The sequence below is a fragment of the Lissotriton vulgaris genome, chromosome 12, assembly GCF_964263255.1.
Source record: "Lissotriton vulgaris chromosome 12, aLisVul1.2, whole genome shotgun sequence".
NCBI lineage: Eukaryota > Metazoa > Chordata > Amphibia > Caudata > Salamandridae > Lissotriton > Lissotriton vulgaris.
The window spans coordinates 281761311-281777724 of NC_141700.1; the positions used below are offsets into that span (position 1 = coordinate 281761311).

The window sequence follows — 16414 nt, forward strand, 5'->3', positions numbered from 1 at the left end:
TCTGGAAGCAAAGTGCCTGCGGGCACGTGCGAGGTGAGAGCGTGGTGAAGCTGTAGGTATTTGTAGAACTGTGACGAGTGAAGGGAGTAGATGGTGTGTAGGTCTTGGAAAAAACGTAAATGGTCCTTCTTCGATACGTCTCCCAGCTGTAATATGCCAATGAGATCCCATTTCCTGAAGCCTTTTAATGTCCCCACCACCCTAAGCCTGGCGCTGTGCCAGAGGGGTGTCTGCTGTATGAGTTTGGTGTCCCAAAGGGTATGGCGTAAAGCAGAACGCCGAACAAGCAAGACCGCCCGAGTCACCAGGGGTAATGCAGTAGGTATCGGGTCTCCGTATAACATTGCTCGGATCCAGGACAGCCCCGGCCCTTCCAGGGCAACTCTGTAGGCCGGGTCGGACCATCCACCGTTGAACCAGTCATGCAGGACTAGTAGGCGAGTAGTCAAGTAGTATAAATAGAGATTGGTCATACCCGTGCCTCCGTCAAAAGGTGGTATTTGGCTGTGGCGAGGGCTATTTGCGGCTTCGAATTGCCCCAAAGGAACATTGCGGCAAGACTATCCGATTCCTTGAACCATCTTCGCAGGAGATGGAAATGGGGTTATCTGGATGATATACAGAGAGCAGGGGAGAATCATCATTTTGAACAGGGCAATTCTCCCCATGGGGTTGAGCGGGAGTGTTTTCTTGACTAGCGGGGTTATCTTGAATGGCCTTCCCAGATCTGGGAGCAGCGGTACCCAAATACCAAGGTACTTAAATGACTGACGTCGTATGGGGATTGTTGACTGGCAGTCAATGCACTCCCTTGATATGTCAAGGGGGCACGAAAGTCGATTTTGTGGGGCTCAGGCGCAGGCCTGAAACCTGCTCAAAATTGCAGAGGATCTGCAGGCATCTAGGTCCTGACCGTACTGGGTCAGCTAGAAAGAGCAGGACATCGTCTGCGTAATGAGTGATCTGGTCCTCGTGCAAACCCCTCCATCTCCATCCCTGGATTTGTTTGTCTGCCCGAATGAGGCATGCAAGTGGTTCCATCGCCAAGCAAAGTAGAGGGGTGATAGGGTGCATCCCTGCCTTGTCCTCCTTCTGAACGGAAATGTCCCGGAGAGGGCTGCATTGATGAGCACCCGCACCATGGGTGTGGAGTAAAGAGCTAGGACCAAGTGACTGAAGCGATAGCCCATGCACGCTGCGCTTAGCATGCCTTCCAGGTATAGCCAATCAACCGCATCAAAGGCTGTTTCGAAGTTGATCGACATGGCTATCTTTTACTTAAGAACAGGGCAGTTTGAACTATTTGCAAATATAGCAGCCACAGTGAAGGGTCTATAGCCCATGTTCTTGATAAGCCTCAAGAGTCTAAAACATTGGTGGCTCATGTCACAGGTCTACACGACACTGCTGGAGGATGCTTCCTTGACTGTGCTGGTGATCCAAGGTAAAAGGCATGAGGCCTTGGAGAACTGCTGACAGAATCGGAATGGGTGGAAATTCATTAGGGGTAAAGGGGTTGTCAGCTAATGCCACCTTTAAATTGATCCAGTTTAACTTTGTGCACCGGGTGTACATGTCCCCTAAAATACTGCACACGATTTACCCGGGTGTTCTTCAGCTTGTACCCGCTTTCCAAGATGGATGCGTAATTCCTGCATATGGTATTGGAGTGCCCTGGGGTGGAGACATATTGACGGGAAGTGGTAGCTCGGCTGGAGATAACCTCTGGTTAGAAACTAAGCCCAGGGCTCCGAATTTGCCTACAGGGAATGGTTACAATCCGTAAAAAGCAGCAGCTCAGCAAACACTTCATTCTGTAGGGCTAGTGCTTGCGATACGTCGGATTGCCATCAGAAAAGGGACGCCCAGCCCTCTGCTGGTAGTAAATTGGCTGTGGGACTTGTCTGGATAAGCGGCCGCAGAAGAAAGGCATATGCGCAGAACACAGAGGGATAACAAACTAGCAGATGATATGATGACAGAGTGTCTAGAGTTACAGGAATCGAGGCCACTGTGACGGTATAGTGGGTGCGATACCCCGACTAGCGGGTCTGGGTACACACGGTATGGGGGGATAAAATATAACATGGCTTTAACCATCCACAACCCCGCCTCCTCTTCCAGTACCTGTTGACTTAATGCTTGTCTTTGACCATGGATCACACTCCGCTGCTTTTTGGCTGGGTTTGCACTACAAAAACACCATATACATACATACATACATACACACAAAGACAATTGAGCAGCTTGTTGACTCCATAATAGTGAGAGATTTCCTAGCTGATCGGGTCATCTTCAATGATGAACGAAATATCTATCTCAACAATTCATTTCTCTATTGTGATGCATCAAAAGGATTTACTATTTCAAACTCCAATCTGACTGCATTTACGGGATTGGTCAGGTGACCAAACATGACTTACATGAGGCACATAAGACAGAACCCTGCCATATACAGAAGGAATATTGCGGGCAGTCAAAGATCATAAGCCCTGTCTCTCTACGAATCATTTTTCTGTAGTAGGTGCCCTATTATGCTGGGCCTTACTGAACCTGATACAAAGGCAACACTTATCTCGCTATGTGTGATAATCATACTTGTAATATTGTACTGTGATCGGCATTTACTAACCCCTTATTTATGCAATAATATCATAAACCAATTGAGTGTTAGTTACTATTTAAAAAAGGGATGTCAGGATCAACCCTCAGTCTAACACCAAACCTATTGTATCCTCAGCACTGTGACTTTAGGAATCTGTGTCTCATGTACATTTACACCCAAGGAACGCTGCGTCAGCTGGTAACAAGGAGGAATCCTACCAATAAATCAGGCCTTGAAGCGCAAGCAGTTGGACAGTGACTAAGAAGCAGAGGGCCGGAGAAGGACACAAAATCAGAAGTGCATCTGTGGTGGTGGTGGTGAGGATTATGTGAGGACATCACTAAATCTAAGGTCAAGATAGAATGCAGAATGTTCCTTTGTTTTGCCAAATGTATGCATAAACCAACTGACTGGTTTCGGTGTAGCTACCTGTTTATGTACTGTGTGTTGTGTTGTATTCTATGCAATCTTAAAAACTTTCACTAAAACAATCAACAACACACAATGAAACTTAATGTATAGAAATTAGACAAGTAGGTGCTCTGTAACTTTAATACTGCCCCACATTTACTCTTGTAAGTTTACCTCGGAGTTCTGGATCAAGGGTATGTCCACTTTCATTAAGCATCTCTTCCACCAATAACGTATGCCCTAAAAAGAATCACAAACATTGATGAGAGATACAACAAGGGGCTGCTTAAATCTGTGTTGTGATTTTGTAATGTATGACAACGCTTTGGCCAATAATGTGAGCTATATCTTAAAAAACTACTGATACAAATGTTAGGTTTGATTAGACTGAATAAATCATATTTTAGTAATGAAACTGTTGAAATTGGAGTTCTGTTTAAAAGAAAGAAGTCCCAATTGAATGGACAGTAAAGGATATGTCCGATTTCAATATTTACTAATAGGGGTATATTGTTTAAGACAGCATGCCATCAAGTGGGCGGGAAAGGCAAAGGTACAATATGGTGTATTCAAATTATAACAGTATCACAATAGGGACAATTGTAGATTTTCATAAATTACCGACAATATTACTGACTATAATGTTCAGTTTCAGTTCAGTTTGACTTTATTTCGATTTTGGTTTAAAATCATAAAAAGCAATTACAAAAAAGTACATTCATTATTAGTAAAAGTACATTTAAAAATAAGAATAAAAGAAAACTATCCAGGTTTTTTCTTTTTCTTTAAAAAGTCCAAAACGGTGTAAACAAATTAGCAATGAACAGCTTATGGGTTTTCTATGGAAAAAGGTTGTCTAGTTATACCATAACATGTATAGGCTCTAGCTTCTTACGTAATTTAAAAATGCCTTTAAGATAGTTCGACATAATCAAGACCATATATTCGTCCTCTAAAAGCTGTAAAAAAAGAAGAGCGGGACGACACTGTTTAAATCCGTTAGACTTTAACACAGGAATAAGCCATCTCTTTCTAAGGCTGGAGTAGACTTTGCAGAACATAATGGTGTGGAGGGTCGTCTGCTGGGAAGTGGCATCACAGGGGCATGGAGGTAAGATCTTTGCCCAATTGTTCATGGCGGGAAAAGTCACTAGCCTGTGAACAATGTTTAGCCTGAATCTGACAAGCAGGAAGCGTTCATAGCTTGTGGTATTATATTTAAGGTATGGTTGCATGATCGGTGTAGATTGAATCATCAGGCTATGCTGAACTGACGGCTTGGAGACTGCTGCCACCAGTCTGTGTTCCTCCAAGTGTGCTAAGCACTTCACTTTTAGGGCTTTCCTGGATACTTCACATATCGTGGTTGGATTTTTAAAGAAGTTTTCTAGGCCAATGTCGTAAGGAACCTTTCAACGTAGGAAAGCCATTTGGAGTTTTTATAATGGATCATGGAAAGGCAATCCTGTATGAGGTTCTGTGTCAGGATTGCTGTTTCTGAAACCCAGATCCTACGCCACAGGAGAATAGGTTCGAGTCTGGCCAAGTCAGTTAGGTGAGAGAGACCCAGTTCAAGATGGCATGAATATGTGCTAGTGCTCCGTGGTACTGCCAGTATGAACTTCAGGAAAGTGTTCTCGGTTTTTTGAATACTACTTGTATCGCAAAATCCCCACAAGCTGGCACCATAGAGTGCCACTGAGCAACATTTGGCCTTATATATCTTTATGATTTCTGTTGGGGGTCTATTTCCAAGTCTTCTAGTGAAACATGTCAGGGCGGAAGTTGCTTTCAAGAATAGGAGTTTCCGTGCCTGGATTGCCTGTTTCCAGGACATCTTATCATCAACCGTGACACCCAAGTAATTGTACGTTCGAGTTATAGCTATTTTGCTTTTGTTGAGATAAATTCCCCTCATGGTGTTAACCCGGCCCGAGCCAATTTGCATTACAAAAGTTTTAGAGATGTTGATTTTTAGGTCCAGGCTATCCATGAAGGAGGCATATCTATCCAGGTTGCGTTGCAACTCATTTGGGGTCCGCGCAAGGATCACTGTATCATCAGCGTAGAGTAACGCTGGGATAGGCCGTTTTGCTATATTGGGGAGGTCTTTAGCTTCTTTTAGCATTGCTTCTTCCAGGCCGTTGGTGTAGAGGGTGAAGAGCAGGGGGGCCAGGACGCACCCCTGCCTAACTCCCCTTAGTACTGGGAATTCTGTTGTTAGTTCCCCCCCCAGACCATACCGGACTTGGGCTGTTGCGTCTGAGTACAACTCTCTCAGGAAACTTAGTTCACCTGAAGGTGCTCCCATCTTCTCAAGAGTTGTCCATAATTTTGAGTGGGACACGCAGTCAAAGGGGGCTGATAAATCTACGTACACCATAAACAGGTCTCCCCCCTTGATTGCAACGTACTTTTCCGTGATCAGTTGAAGGTTAAGAGCCTGTTCAATGGTTCCCAACCCCTGCCTGAAGCCATACTGCAAGTCTGATATAATCTTGCCCTCATCCACCCATTCTTGCAAAAGCTGGAGTATAACTCGCCCAGCTACTTTCCCGATGGAGTCAAGTAAGGATATTGGGCGATAGCAAGTAGGCGAGGATCGGTCCCCCTTCTTAAAGATTGGGATCAGTATTGACTTTGACCAAGACGCCAACAGACCAACGTTGCAAGTGGCGTTCAGTACTCTTGTCAAAAGTGGTGACCAGAGATCCATATGTGCTTTGAAAATGTCGACAGGGACCCCGTCTGGTCCGGGAGCCTTGCCTTTTTTGCTGGCCATCAGTGCTTGGGTAAGTTGAGGCAGTTCAAATTTTAGTTTGATGGGAAATTTGTAAGGTTTTATGCCTTCTGGCCCAGACTTTTTGTTGGGTGTTCCATGAGATTTAGGGCAAAAGATGTTCGAGAAGTGTTGTACCCAGTCTTTTCCTTCGATGGCCACTTCTAATTTGGGTTGAGTCTCATCACTATTTAGGAATGGTAGTTTCACTATGTTCCAAAAGGACTGGGAGTTCTTACTATTGCAACTTTCATGTAACTGGTCCCAAAGTTGGATTTTTAGGGGTTTTTTCCTCTGTTTTAAGGCGGCATTGTATTTTGTCCTTGAGTACACAACCTATCCAGGAATCCTGGGCTGTTTCTTTAGTGCCGTTTTGAGGTTGGAATATGCGACAGTACAGTCATGATCAAACCAACCTTTTTTGGCTTGTTTTGTCTTTTTTATATCGACCCATAGAGCATCCTTGAGTGCAGTGATGATTTTGATGAAGTGGGTTATCACCTCTGTGTCATTCGATTCAAGGCTAAGGCATTTTTCAAAAGAAGGTTGAACACTCCCTAGCACTGACCTCATCATGTTTGGTTGTTCAGCATTCCCCCATTTCAAAGTGTAGCCATTCCTTTTGTTGATCTCTAGATTTTTCTGAATGAGGATAGTACCCAAGTTAGTACGGGATTTGGTCAACCAGGGAAGGGAGATACTGATCGGGAAATGGTCACTAAGTGAAATATCATGAACGATGAATGAGGTGTCTGCTCTTTTTGCCCCGGGCGTTATTAGAATATAGTCAATTACTGTCTGATAACCTCTTCCGTGAAAGGTTGCCGCTAATGGAGTGCCAGGTTTATTTATAGAGTTCGCCACTTGGAAGTCTATTTCAAATATTAGGTCATTGATATATGTACCCAGTACTGAGTGTTTAAAGTGGGTGATTGGAAGAGCTAGTTCGTCCTGGATTCTGCATGTATTTTCCAGAGGACAGGGGCCCAGATTAAAGTCACCTGTCCAGATTATTTGTGCGGTGTGGCTAGATCTCTTGAGCTGACTTAAGAGAGTTTTCCGGATTTTGTGTATCTCAGTCAGCGCGGCCTCGTCAGAGAAATTGTTATAAAAGTTAACCAAAATGAGAATACTCCCGTTTGATAGGGACAGCCTGAGGATCTGCACACTTGAGTCCATTACTAGTGTAGAGATTGCCTGTGTATTTAGTAAATTGGAAAGGTAAATAACTAATCCCCCCTTTGCCCTTCCAGATTCAGATGGCAGTGCTGATGATGAATAAGTACGGAACCCTTCGATGTGTAATTCCTCTACAGCCCATGTTTCTTGAAGTAGTATTATTTCAAATTGTGGGATAAAAGCCAACCACTCATCATTATGGAGCTTGGAGCGCAAACCTGCCACGTTCCATGATACAAATTGTGGAGTTTTGTTCTGACACCCTTTGTGTGTAGCATTCTGTTTTAGATTGATGGTACAGTTGTTCGAATTACTGTTCAGAGGGTGTGAGGAGTTTTCAGATTTCGACGATAGATTTCTTGCTCTCTCTGCATTTTCCCTTTCACTAGGTGTTACTACATTATCAATGGATTTTTTACGTCCTTCGTTTGCCGTTTGCCAGGAATTGGGCTGGGGGGTTTTAGTTGGCCCCCAGTCGGAAGTCAGTCTACCCCTTCTAGGTCTGTAAGTGCAGAGTAAAAGTTTTGAACGGGGATGGAATACACTGGCCCCTGGTGATTATTCAGGTTCCGAAAATTATCCGAGTAGTTGAAGGGATGGGACCCTACTTCTCGTGGGGGCAGCGGATAAGGATATCCTGATTCATAGGGAATTTGATAGGGGCGTGACCTTATTTCAGCAGTTGGTATTTGCGGCCTGATCCATTGCTGCTTTTGTTGGATAGAGTGTGGGGGTCCGGGGTAGCTGTCCCATGAGGGAGTGAAAAGCCTTGGTACATAGTCAGGAGCTCGGTGGCATGGGTTGGGATTGTAGACCTGATGAGCCTGAGTGCGGGGGACGGTCTGGTTAGGGTTGACCCTTAGAGGTAATAGGGGTCTAATCCCTGTGGGTGACGGAATTCTCGGGTAGAAATACAAAAGGTCATGTATGGCTATGAAGTTATTATCGTTATAGGGTATCTTATTTAAGATGTAACTTGCTGCTCTGGGGTCTTTAAAATTGATGATGATTACATCACCCTCTATGTCTTTGCCCCGTTTGCCCAACCACACGGTACGTCTGGCGAACAGTATTTCGCCGTTAATTCCTGGTGGTAGGGGGCAATTGTTTGAGAGCCAGAAGATGACCTTATTTTTCAATTGATGGTATTCTTCTCTGGCGCCATCCTTTAACGGGGGGACCACCGTGAGGGTCACTATAAAAGGCCTTGCTTCTGGTGGAAGGTCTACTATATTTCATGTGGAGCTAAAATTTCTCTCTGTGAACCCCTGATTTATGTCTGCGGGTACTACCTGTGGTGGAAGTTTGTGTTTGGACGTAGTATTTTTTTGCACGTGTTTCATGCGGGTGGAGGGTGTCTCTTTGTTCTGGGGAGCAGACTTGGTTGTACCGGCTATACTTGAGGGTGGTACTGGTCTCTCTATTCCCCCTCTTGTTTGCTGAGAGTTTGGCCCTGGGTTTTCGCTATCTGATTGTTTTTGAGATTGGATTTCGACCGGTTGATGTGGTGAATCAGGTGTTGGGGCCGTTTGAACATTATCTTTGGATTCTCGTGTTGACTTGATTTCACTAATCGCTAATTCTAGATTTCCCAGTTGAGTTGCAATTCGTTTTAGTCTTTCAACTAAAGGGAAGATCATTGCTCTTAATAGATGTTCCATACCATCCATTATTTCTTTGGTAGTTGTGTTTTTTTTTATAAAGTGATTTGTTATTTGGCCTGGTGTAGTGTCTATGGTCTCCCTAGGTGGAGGGTTGGATATTAATAGATTTTCTTTTGCGTTAAGTGGCTGTTTTTGTTTCTGTTTTTGTTTTTGTTTTGGGCCACTACCCTTCCTTCTTCTTTTTTTTGGTGGCGACCCATGGATCTGGGGCGAGGTAGAGAGTCTTTTCTGTGCTGTTGCTATGTCTGGTAATGGGAAGGGAATATCCATAAGAATTGCTGACTCTTTACCCGGAGTTGACTGGGGCAGCAATGTACTTGCAGTCGTGTTACTGGGATGGGTTGGTGTGGGGCTTTTTTCCCTCAGAAGAAGAGGAATTGATTCTTCCAGGAATTCTACCAGGCTGGCGGTGGTGGTGTTTGTTATGAGAATTGGTGACAAAGCCAAGCCAGAGGGGCCCAGTGACGAGCGTCTATTTTTTATCATTTCCACTGAGCGGCGTCTAGCAGCGCGTCGCTCCGCGAGGGCCAGGTCTTTATCCGGATCAGGTATGTCCCTAGCAAGAAACTTGTCCAGCGTGCCTTGGTTCAAATTGCCTCCTAGCGTGGAGCTTTCCTTTGCTTGTAATAGCGGCATATTATGGTGGACGTACCTGTATTTAGAGACCTTCTTCAGTTAGGTGTAGATTTCCCTTTGTTCTGGGGTCCAGGGGGGGTGGCCCTGCCCGGCCTCTTCCGGCCTTGGAGGGCCGTAGAGGGCCCGCCCTTTGTCCGAGCTTAGCCCCAGGCACTCCCCCGCGCAGCGGTTACACGATGTGTAATAAGTCCCTAGTGATGTGATAGGCGGGGGCGGGCCGGCAGGGAGAGCAGGCCAGCTGGCGGTGATCAGGCCCACGCAGAGACTCCTGGTCCACGGAGTCCCTGCTTGCAGCTCGCAGCCCTGCCGGTTCGCTCGCACAAGCCCCTCCTCCTGGTCCAACTCCAACTCCCACGGCGATCCGCGCTGCGGGACCCATGAAGCGGGTCCGGCGAGTCCTTGCTGGCGGCGAAGCCCCGCTGCCTAAGGGGCCAAGAAGCAAGTTGCTACCATCAGGTAGGTCAAGGGGAGGTTAGATAGGACAGTGAGATCCGTAGCGGTTTGGTAGCAGAGGTGTCCCCTGTGACTAAGATGTATTCTTGCTGGATTTGTCTGCCAGGAGGAGCCACCGTTTTTATAACCGCTGTTGTCGGTAATTTTCCTAAGGGATTACATCTTAGTCACAGGTACAAGGTGAACTGAACTATATTAAAACAAATAGGTGGATACGACCCATGTAAACCTAAAAACTAAGGGGTACCTCTGTTTGTTTTTCATGCCTATAGACATTTACTGATGGTGATCAATAGATGTAGATGACAACAGAAAGGAACGTTGACATAACTCCTCATCCAGTGAGGTATGTAATGACTGTATCGTCCGCCTAATATAAGCAGCGAAATGTGAGAGTTTCATTAAAGGATCTAAAAAATAAAAAATAGAAATTGTTTTTTTATTTCGAGACAACACACTTTGCTAATTGAGTACAGCATCCTGTGATGGATCAATCATCTAAAAGCCTATAGATACTCTTTTTAAACAGCACTCTCCAGTAGAGATATGACCTCCATCTGGAACAAGGTAGGCGTGCTGCAAATATTATGCTAGAGTTTTTTAGTCTAAATATAGGGGCCAACAGCATTGGACAAAAGGTCCAAGGGAGAGGCAAACAAATCTAGCTGTATAAATATGTGGAGATAATAAGGAATATAATGCCAGAGGGGATGACATGTACATGATATTAAAGAAAAAAAAGGAATATGATATTGTGTTGTTAAGCAACAGTGAAAAAATGGGTATAGGGACATATGTTTTGAAATATAGATCTAAATTATATGACAATATGAAAGGGTAATCACATCTGTGGGACAATGTGAGATATAGAGATATGTCCTTATAAAACTGTATGAAAAAATGGATGGTAACTCTGTGTTTTTTAACCGTTTAGAATCAGTCCTGAGGAAGGTGTACTAACAGAAAACCGAAACGCTGCGTCGACTTTTTTTGATTCTTTGTGTCTTTTATTCTGTAATTTTTATCAAAATGTATAATATGATATGTTTTTAATGTTGTGATTTGAATAATGAATTATAAATTTACTGTATGAATAAATCTTAACAGAGTTTTACCAAACATGTATTGTGATGATTATCATTATAGTCAGAAATATTGTTGGTAATTTATGAAAATCTACAATTGTCCCTATTGTGATACTGTTATAATTTGAACACACCATATTGTACCTTTGCCTTTCCCGCCCACTTGATGGCATGCTGTCTTAAACAATATACCCCTATTAGTAAATATTGAAATCGGACATATCCTTTACTGTCCATTCAATTGGACTTCTTTCTTTTAAACATTCTTCCCCCCAGTCCCTTACAAGTCTGTGTGGGGTCCTCCTTTTCTTTGAAATTGGAGTTCCCACACTTTTGAAAGAGCTACCACTGCATCTTAAGTTTTCCTTCGTATTGGAGGCCTTCTTTAGTGCACTCAAAACACAGCTGATCTTTAAATTACTCTGCCTTTTACCCATCAAGTTTGGCTGAAGCACCCAACGTGTCCATGCTAAGCATTGTATTGTAGCAGAGCTGCCAACAGCCCAAAAAGCTCACAGTGTGAGATAAGTGAACTAGGAGCCGCACGCTTAGGGAGGGGGCAGGGACTTGAGCCCATTACCTCACTAGTTGTAAAAGTGCTTCTAAGGGGGGGTTGTGATCATTGTGATGGGGCAGGTCGCTATGCAGGTCACTGCCCAGGAGCCACTCTAACACCCCTAAAAAAACAAATTGAAGCATCAAGTGCTGCTGCCGATGTTTCAGCAAGGTTACAAAACCACTGGAAATCAGCCGTGCTCAGCCTCCTTACAATGAGAGTTGAAAAAGCGCTCTGTGCGAGTTTTCAACTGATATTGTTTGCCAATCAATCAATCAATCAGATAGATTTATAGAAAGCACTACTCACCCAGAGGGTCTCAAGGCGCTGGGAGGGGGGAGGGGGGGGTCTGCTACTGCTCGAATAGCCAGGTCTTGAGTAGTGTACTGAAGGAGAGATGGTCCTGGGTCAGCCGTAGGTGGATGGGGAGGGAGTTCCATGGCTTGGCCGCCAGGTAGGAAAAGGATCTTCCTCCGGAGGTGGCTCTGCGAGTCCGTGGGATGGTGGCGAGGGCGAGGCTGGACGAGCGGAGCTGGCGGGTGGGTGTGTAGAATGTGAGGCGGTGGTTGAGGTACATAGGTCCCAAGTCGTGGAGAGCCTTGTGTGCATGGGTGAGGAGTCTGAACGTGATCCTCTTGCTGACGGGGAGCCAGTGCAGGTCTCTCAGATGATCAGAGATGTGGTTGTGGCGGGGGATGTCCAGGATGAGTCGTGCAGAAGCGTTCTGTATGCGCTGGAGTCTTTTCTGGAGTTTGACTGTGGTTCCCGCGTAGATGGTGTTCCCGTAGTCCAGACGGGTGGTGATGAGGGCCTGGGTGACCGTCTTCCTGGTTTCGGTGGGGATCCACCGGAAGATCTTTCGGAGCATGCGCAGGGTGTTGAAACAGGAAGATGAGACAGCGTTGACTTGTTTGGTCATCGTGAGGGAGGAGTCCAGCATGAAGCCCAAGTTGCGTGCGTGGGCCATCGGCTTGGGTGCGGTGCCCAGGGCATGGGGCCACCAGGAGTCGTCCCAGGTGGAGGAGGATGATCCCAGGGTGCGGACTTCCGTCTGGTCTGAGTTCAGTTTCAGGCGGCTGGTCTTCATCCATTCTGTGACGTCTTTCATTCCTTCCTGGAGGCTGGCTCTGGCGGTGGCGGGGTCGTTGGTGAGGGAGAGGATCAGCTGGGTGTCGTCAGTGTAGGAAATGATGTTTAGGTTGTGTTGGCGTGCGATGGCTGCGAGGGGACTCATATAGACGATGAAGAGGGTGGGGATAAGCGAAGATCCTTGAGGTACACCGCAGATGACTTCGGTGGCCGCGGATCGGAATGGGGGAGGCGGACTCTCTGGGTTCTTCCGGCGAGGAATGAGCTGATCCACTCCAGTGCCTTCCCTTGGATTCCGGTGTTGCTGAGGCGGTGTATTAGGGTGCAGTGATTTTAAGAGGGTTTCCTGGCCCCTACCTGCACCATAATTGGCACTACCACCGCTGCTTAGCGGGTCCGGGTCAGTGGGCTCCTAGCCTGTTGCTCGCTTTTTTGGTCGCCATCTTGGGTTTGGACGCGCCGCTCTAGAGGCGCCGGACCGAGCGCTCTCGTCTTGCGGCCCTCCTCCGTCTGCCCTTCTTAGGGCTGGTCCTCTAGGGGGTTAGTCAGGACAACACCTTGGACATCAGCGTGCTGTGGACTTGCACGCCATAACGCTCTGACAGGCAGCGCTTTAGCGCATTTTAAATTGCCCGTTTTTCCTATTTGGGTTTCTTTTATTTTATCTTACCCCTGATTTTAAGAGGATTTCCTGGCCCCTACCTGCACCATAATTGGCACTACCACCGGTGCTTAGCGGGTCCGGGTCTGTGGGCTCCTAGCCTGTTGCTCGCTTTTTTGGTCGCCATCTTGGGTGTTGACGCGCCGCTCTAGAGGCGCCGGACCGAGCGCTCTAGTCTTGCGGCCCTTCGCCGCCCTCCCTTCTTAAACCTTCCCTCTAGCGCGCAGCGGTCGCGCCTTCACTGCGCCTGAGTCGTGCCAGAGTCCTGCCCGTCTGCGCCCGTCAGCGCTTAGGAAGTGCTAGGGCAGGGCTCCACAGGTGGTTTCTTTGCGTACTTTGTTTCCTTCTGTAAGTATGTATTCCAGGGCGCAGCTGCTCTGTCTACGCCCGACTCTGCCCCCCTGCTTTGATGCTTCTCTTCACCCTCTGTGTGGCCCTTTTCGCTGCCCCGGGTGTGCTTTTTCTCTCTCTTCTCCTGCTCCGATTTCCACACACTGTTCTGCCTCTTTAAGTACATCGACCAACACTAGCTCTTCTCCAGAGCTAGATTCCACCTTTTTTAAGGTTTTCCACCTTAATGTTAGATCTCTGGTGAAGCATCATCTGGATATCCATGACCTATTAATTGAGGAGCTTCCTGATATTCTTTTTATGTCAGAAACATGGCTCCATGATGATGCTTCTGCGGCGATTAATCTTGCACTTCCTCCTGAGTACACTATTTACACTCTTAATCATAACTCCAGAGGTGGTGGCATTGCGGCAGCTGTCAAATCCTGCTATTCATGTATTTGGAAGGTCATAGATATTGCTGGCTGCGAAAGCGCCCATTTTTCTGTCTCTGTCAACCATCATTTTACCTTCTCTGGTCTTCTTATTTACCGGCCCCCGGGCCCGGATGCCGCCTTCAGGGCTGCTCTTCCTGATGTAGTTAGCTCCTTGGCCATAAAAGCTGCTAATTTCAGCATTGTTGGTGATCTTAATCTCCATTTTGATTCTCCATACCCCTCGGCGGCCAGTAGTACTCTTGACGACTTGGAAGCTCTTCAGCTTTTCCAACTAGTCAAACATCACACACATGTTGGTGGTCATATTTTAGACCCCTTGTTTACTAACCTTGCTATGACTAAGGTGCTGTCTCCGAGGCCTATGGCCTGGACGGACCACCATTTAATTGAATTTCATATCATACTGAATGATCCACCTCCCATAGCCCCCACTCTTACTACTCTAAGACGTCCTTGGAAAAAACTGAGACTGAATGATTTCCATCAGCTTCTTGGTGCCTTTCCATTGGGCTCTTTTACTGATGTGGAGTCTGGCTATGATCTTTACTGTAACTGGCTGACTAATGCCCTGGATAAGCTGATCCCTTTCGTTGAGAGCAAACAGTGGCGTACCGATTCCAGCCCCTGGTATGATGATTCGCTTCGGCTCCTAATAAAATCTTGTAAACAAGCTGAAAGAGCCTGGAGTAAATCATACCAACCTGAAAGAAAAACCCAGTACTTTAGCTGCTATTAAGAAGTATCAAAGAGCAATCTGCAGAGCTCGGGCTGCCTATTTCTCCCGCGAATTTAGTGCCAGTGCTAATCCTACTAAACTCATCTTTAAGGCGCTTAAGGATCTCACTACTAGCAGAGCATCTGCCGCTGAGATCTGCTCTCCCTCCCATTGTGAGGATCTAGCTGCTTTTTTCATTGGTAAGGTGGAAGGCATCTATCGTGCCTTTCCTAGCCCTACAGGGTCCCCGCAGAAAATGATACTTGCATCTAAGACTATCTCTTCTTTATCCCACCTCCCAGAGCTTTCCTTGGAGGATTTTAATAAACTTGTAGTAAAAGTCAAATCAGGCTCTCCTAAGGATCCGCTACGACCCGTTCAATTTAGAGAATCTGCTTTCTTCTGTCTCCCTCCGCTATGTGAGCTCATTAATTTGTCCTTAACTTCTGGCTCCGTCCCTGGCACTTGAAAACAGGCCCAGGTCATTCCTGTCTTAAAAAAACCCGCTCTGGACCCAAAAAAAATGGAGAACTATCGTCCCATTTCCCTCCTCACGTGGGCAGCTAAATTGACCGAGGCCCATGTCAACACCATCTTAGTTAACCATCTCCATTCTGCTAATATTTTAGATCCATCGCAGAATGGTTTCAGGCCCGGTCATAGTAACAAGACTGCGCTTCTCTCTATGGTTGAACATCTTCGCATGTTGAAGGATTCTGGTTATACTGCGGCACTGGTTCTTCTTGATCTCAGTGCCGCGTACGACACTGTCTACCACGCTATCCTACTTCAGCGCTTGGTTGAGGCGGGTGTCGACAATTTGGCACTTGAGTGGTTTCGATCTTTTCTATCTGGTCGCACCTTCAAGGTTGCCACTCCACCTTTTGAATCCAAACCTTATGCGATCGCCCAGGGAGTCCCGCAGGGCTCGGCTCTCAGCCCCACTTTGTTCAACCTCTATGTGCAGCCGCTGGCTGCTGTCGCCAAGCGTGGGAACCTGACTATGGTGTCCTACGCTGTCGACACGCAGCTGGCGGTTGCTATAAGTGGGGCTTCCGACCTTGAGGCTGCTAAGTTCCGGGAGGGGCTTATCTCCGTGGCACGCTGGATGACGGATAATTTCCTTCAATTGAACGCCAAGAAAACTGAGGTGCTCATTGTTGGGAATCAGAGTCAGTTATGGGGCGACAACTGGTGGCCATCTGAGCTTGGTCCTACTCCTATTTCTGTCACTGAGGTTAAAAACTTAGGGGTATGGTTCGATTCCAGACTCAGTTTCTCCACCCATACTAAAAAGGTTGCTGCCACGTGTTTTGGGATTCTGCGTCAGCTTCGATCCATTTTTAAATTTTTTGACGCACCTACTAGACAGCTCATTGTACAAGCTATGATTTTGTCTAAGTTGGACTATGCTAGTTCTCTTCTTCTGGGAACGAATCAGGCTGAACTCTCTCGACTCCAACGAGTCCAGAACGCTGCCGCCAGGGCTCTGGTCGGCTTACCCAGATTCTGCTCAGCCAAAAAAATCATTCATAAGCTCCATTGGATCCCTGTCGTTCAAAGAGTTAAGTTCAAGTCCCTCTGTTTATCGTTTAAAATCCGCAAACATTCTTCCCCTCAGATCTTGGAGCACCTCATCTCCTCATATGTTCCAGCACGGTCTCTGAGGTCCTCTGGTCTCCACTTGGCTATAGTGCCGCGCTTTAAGAGGTCTAGAATTGGCGGCCGCTCTTTTAGAGTGCTTGCTGCCAAGTTATGAAACTCCCTTCCTGTCCATATTCGTGCTATTGATG

The 16414-nt window shown here is 46.4% G+C and overlaps 1 protein-coding gene across 2 annotated transcripts in view; it reads right to left on the minus strand.

Moving 5' to 3' along the window:
• Positions 1-16414, minus strand: part of LOC147673966 (NACHT, LRR and PYD domains-containing protein 3-like) — a 428609-nt gene that overhangs the window by 219830 nt on the left and 192365 nt on the right. The window contains exon 5 of one of the 2 annotated variants that reach the window (XM_086945053.1): positions 3191-3256. The exons of the other annotated variant lie outside the window; for it this stretch is intronic. Within the exon in view, the coding sequence (XP_086801179.1) occupies positions 3191-3256 (66 nt within the window). The remainder of the gene's footprint in view (positions 1-3190; positions 3257-16414) is intronic. 2 annotated transcript variants of the gene reach the window in all.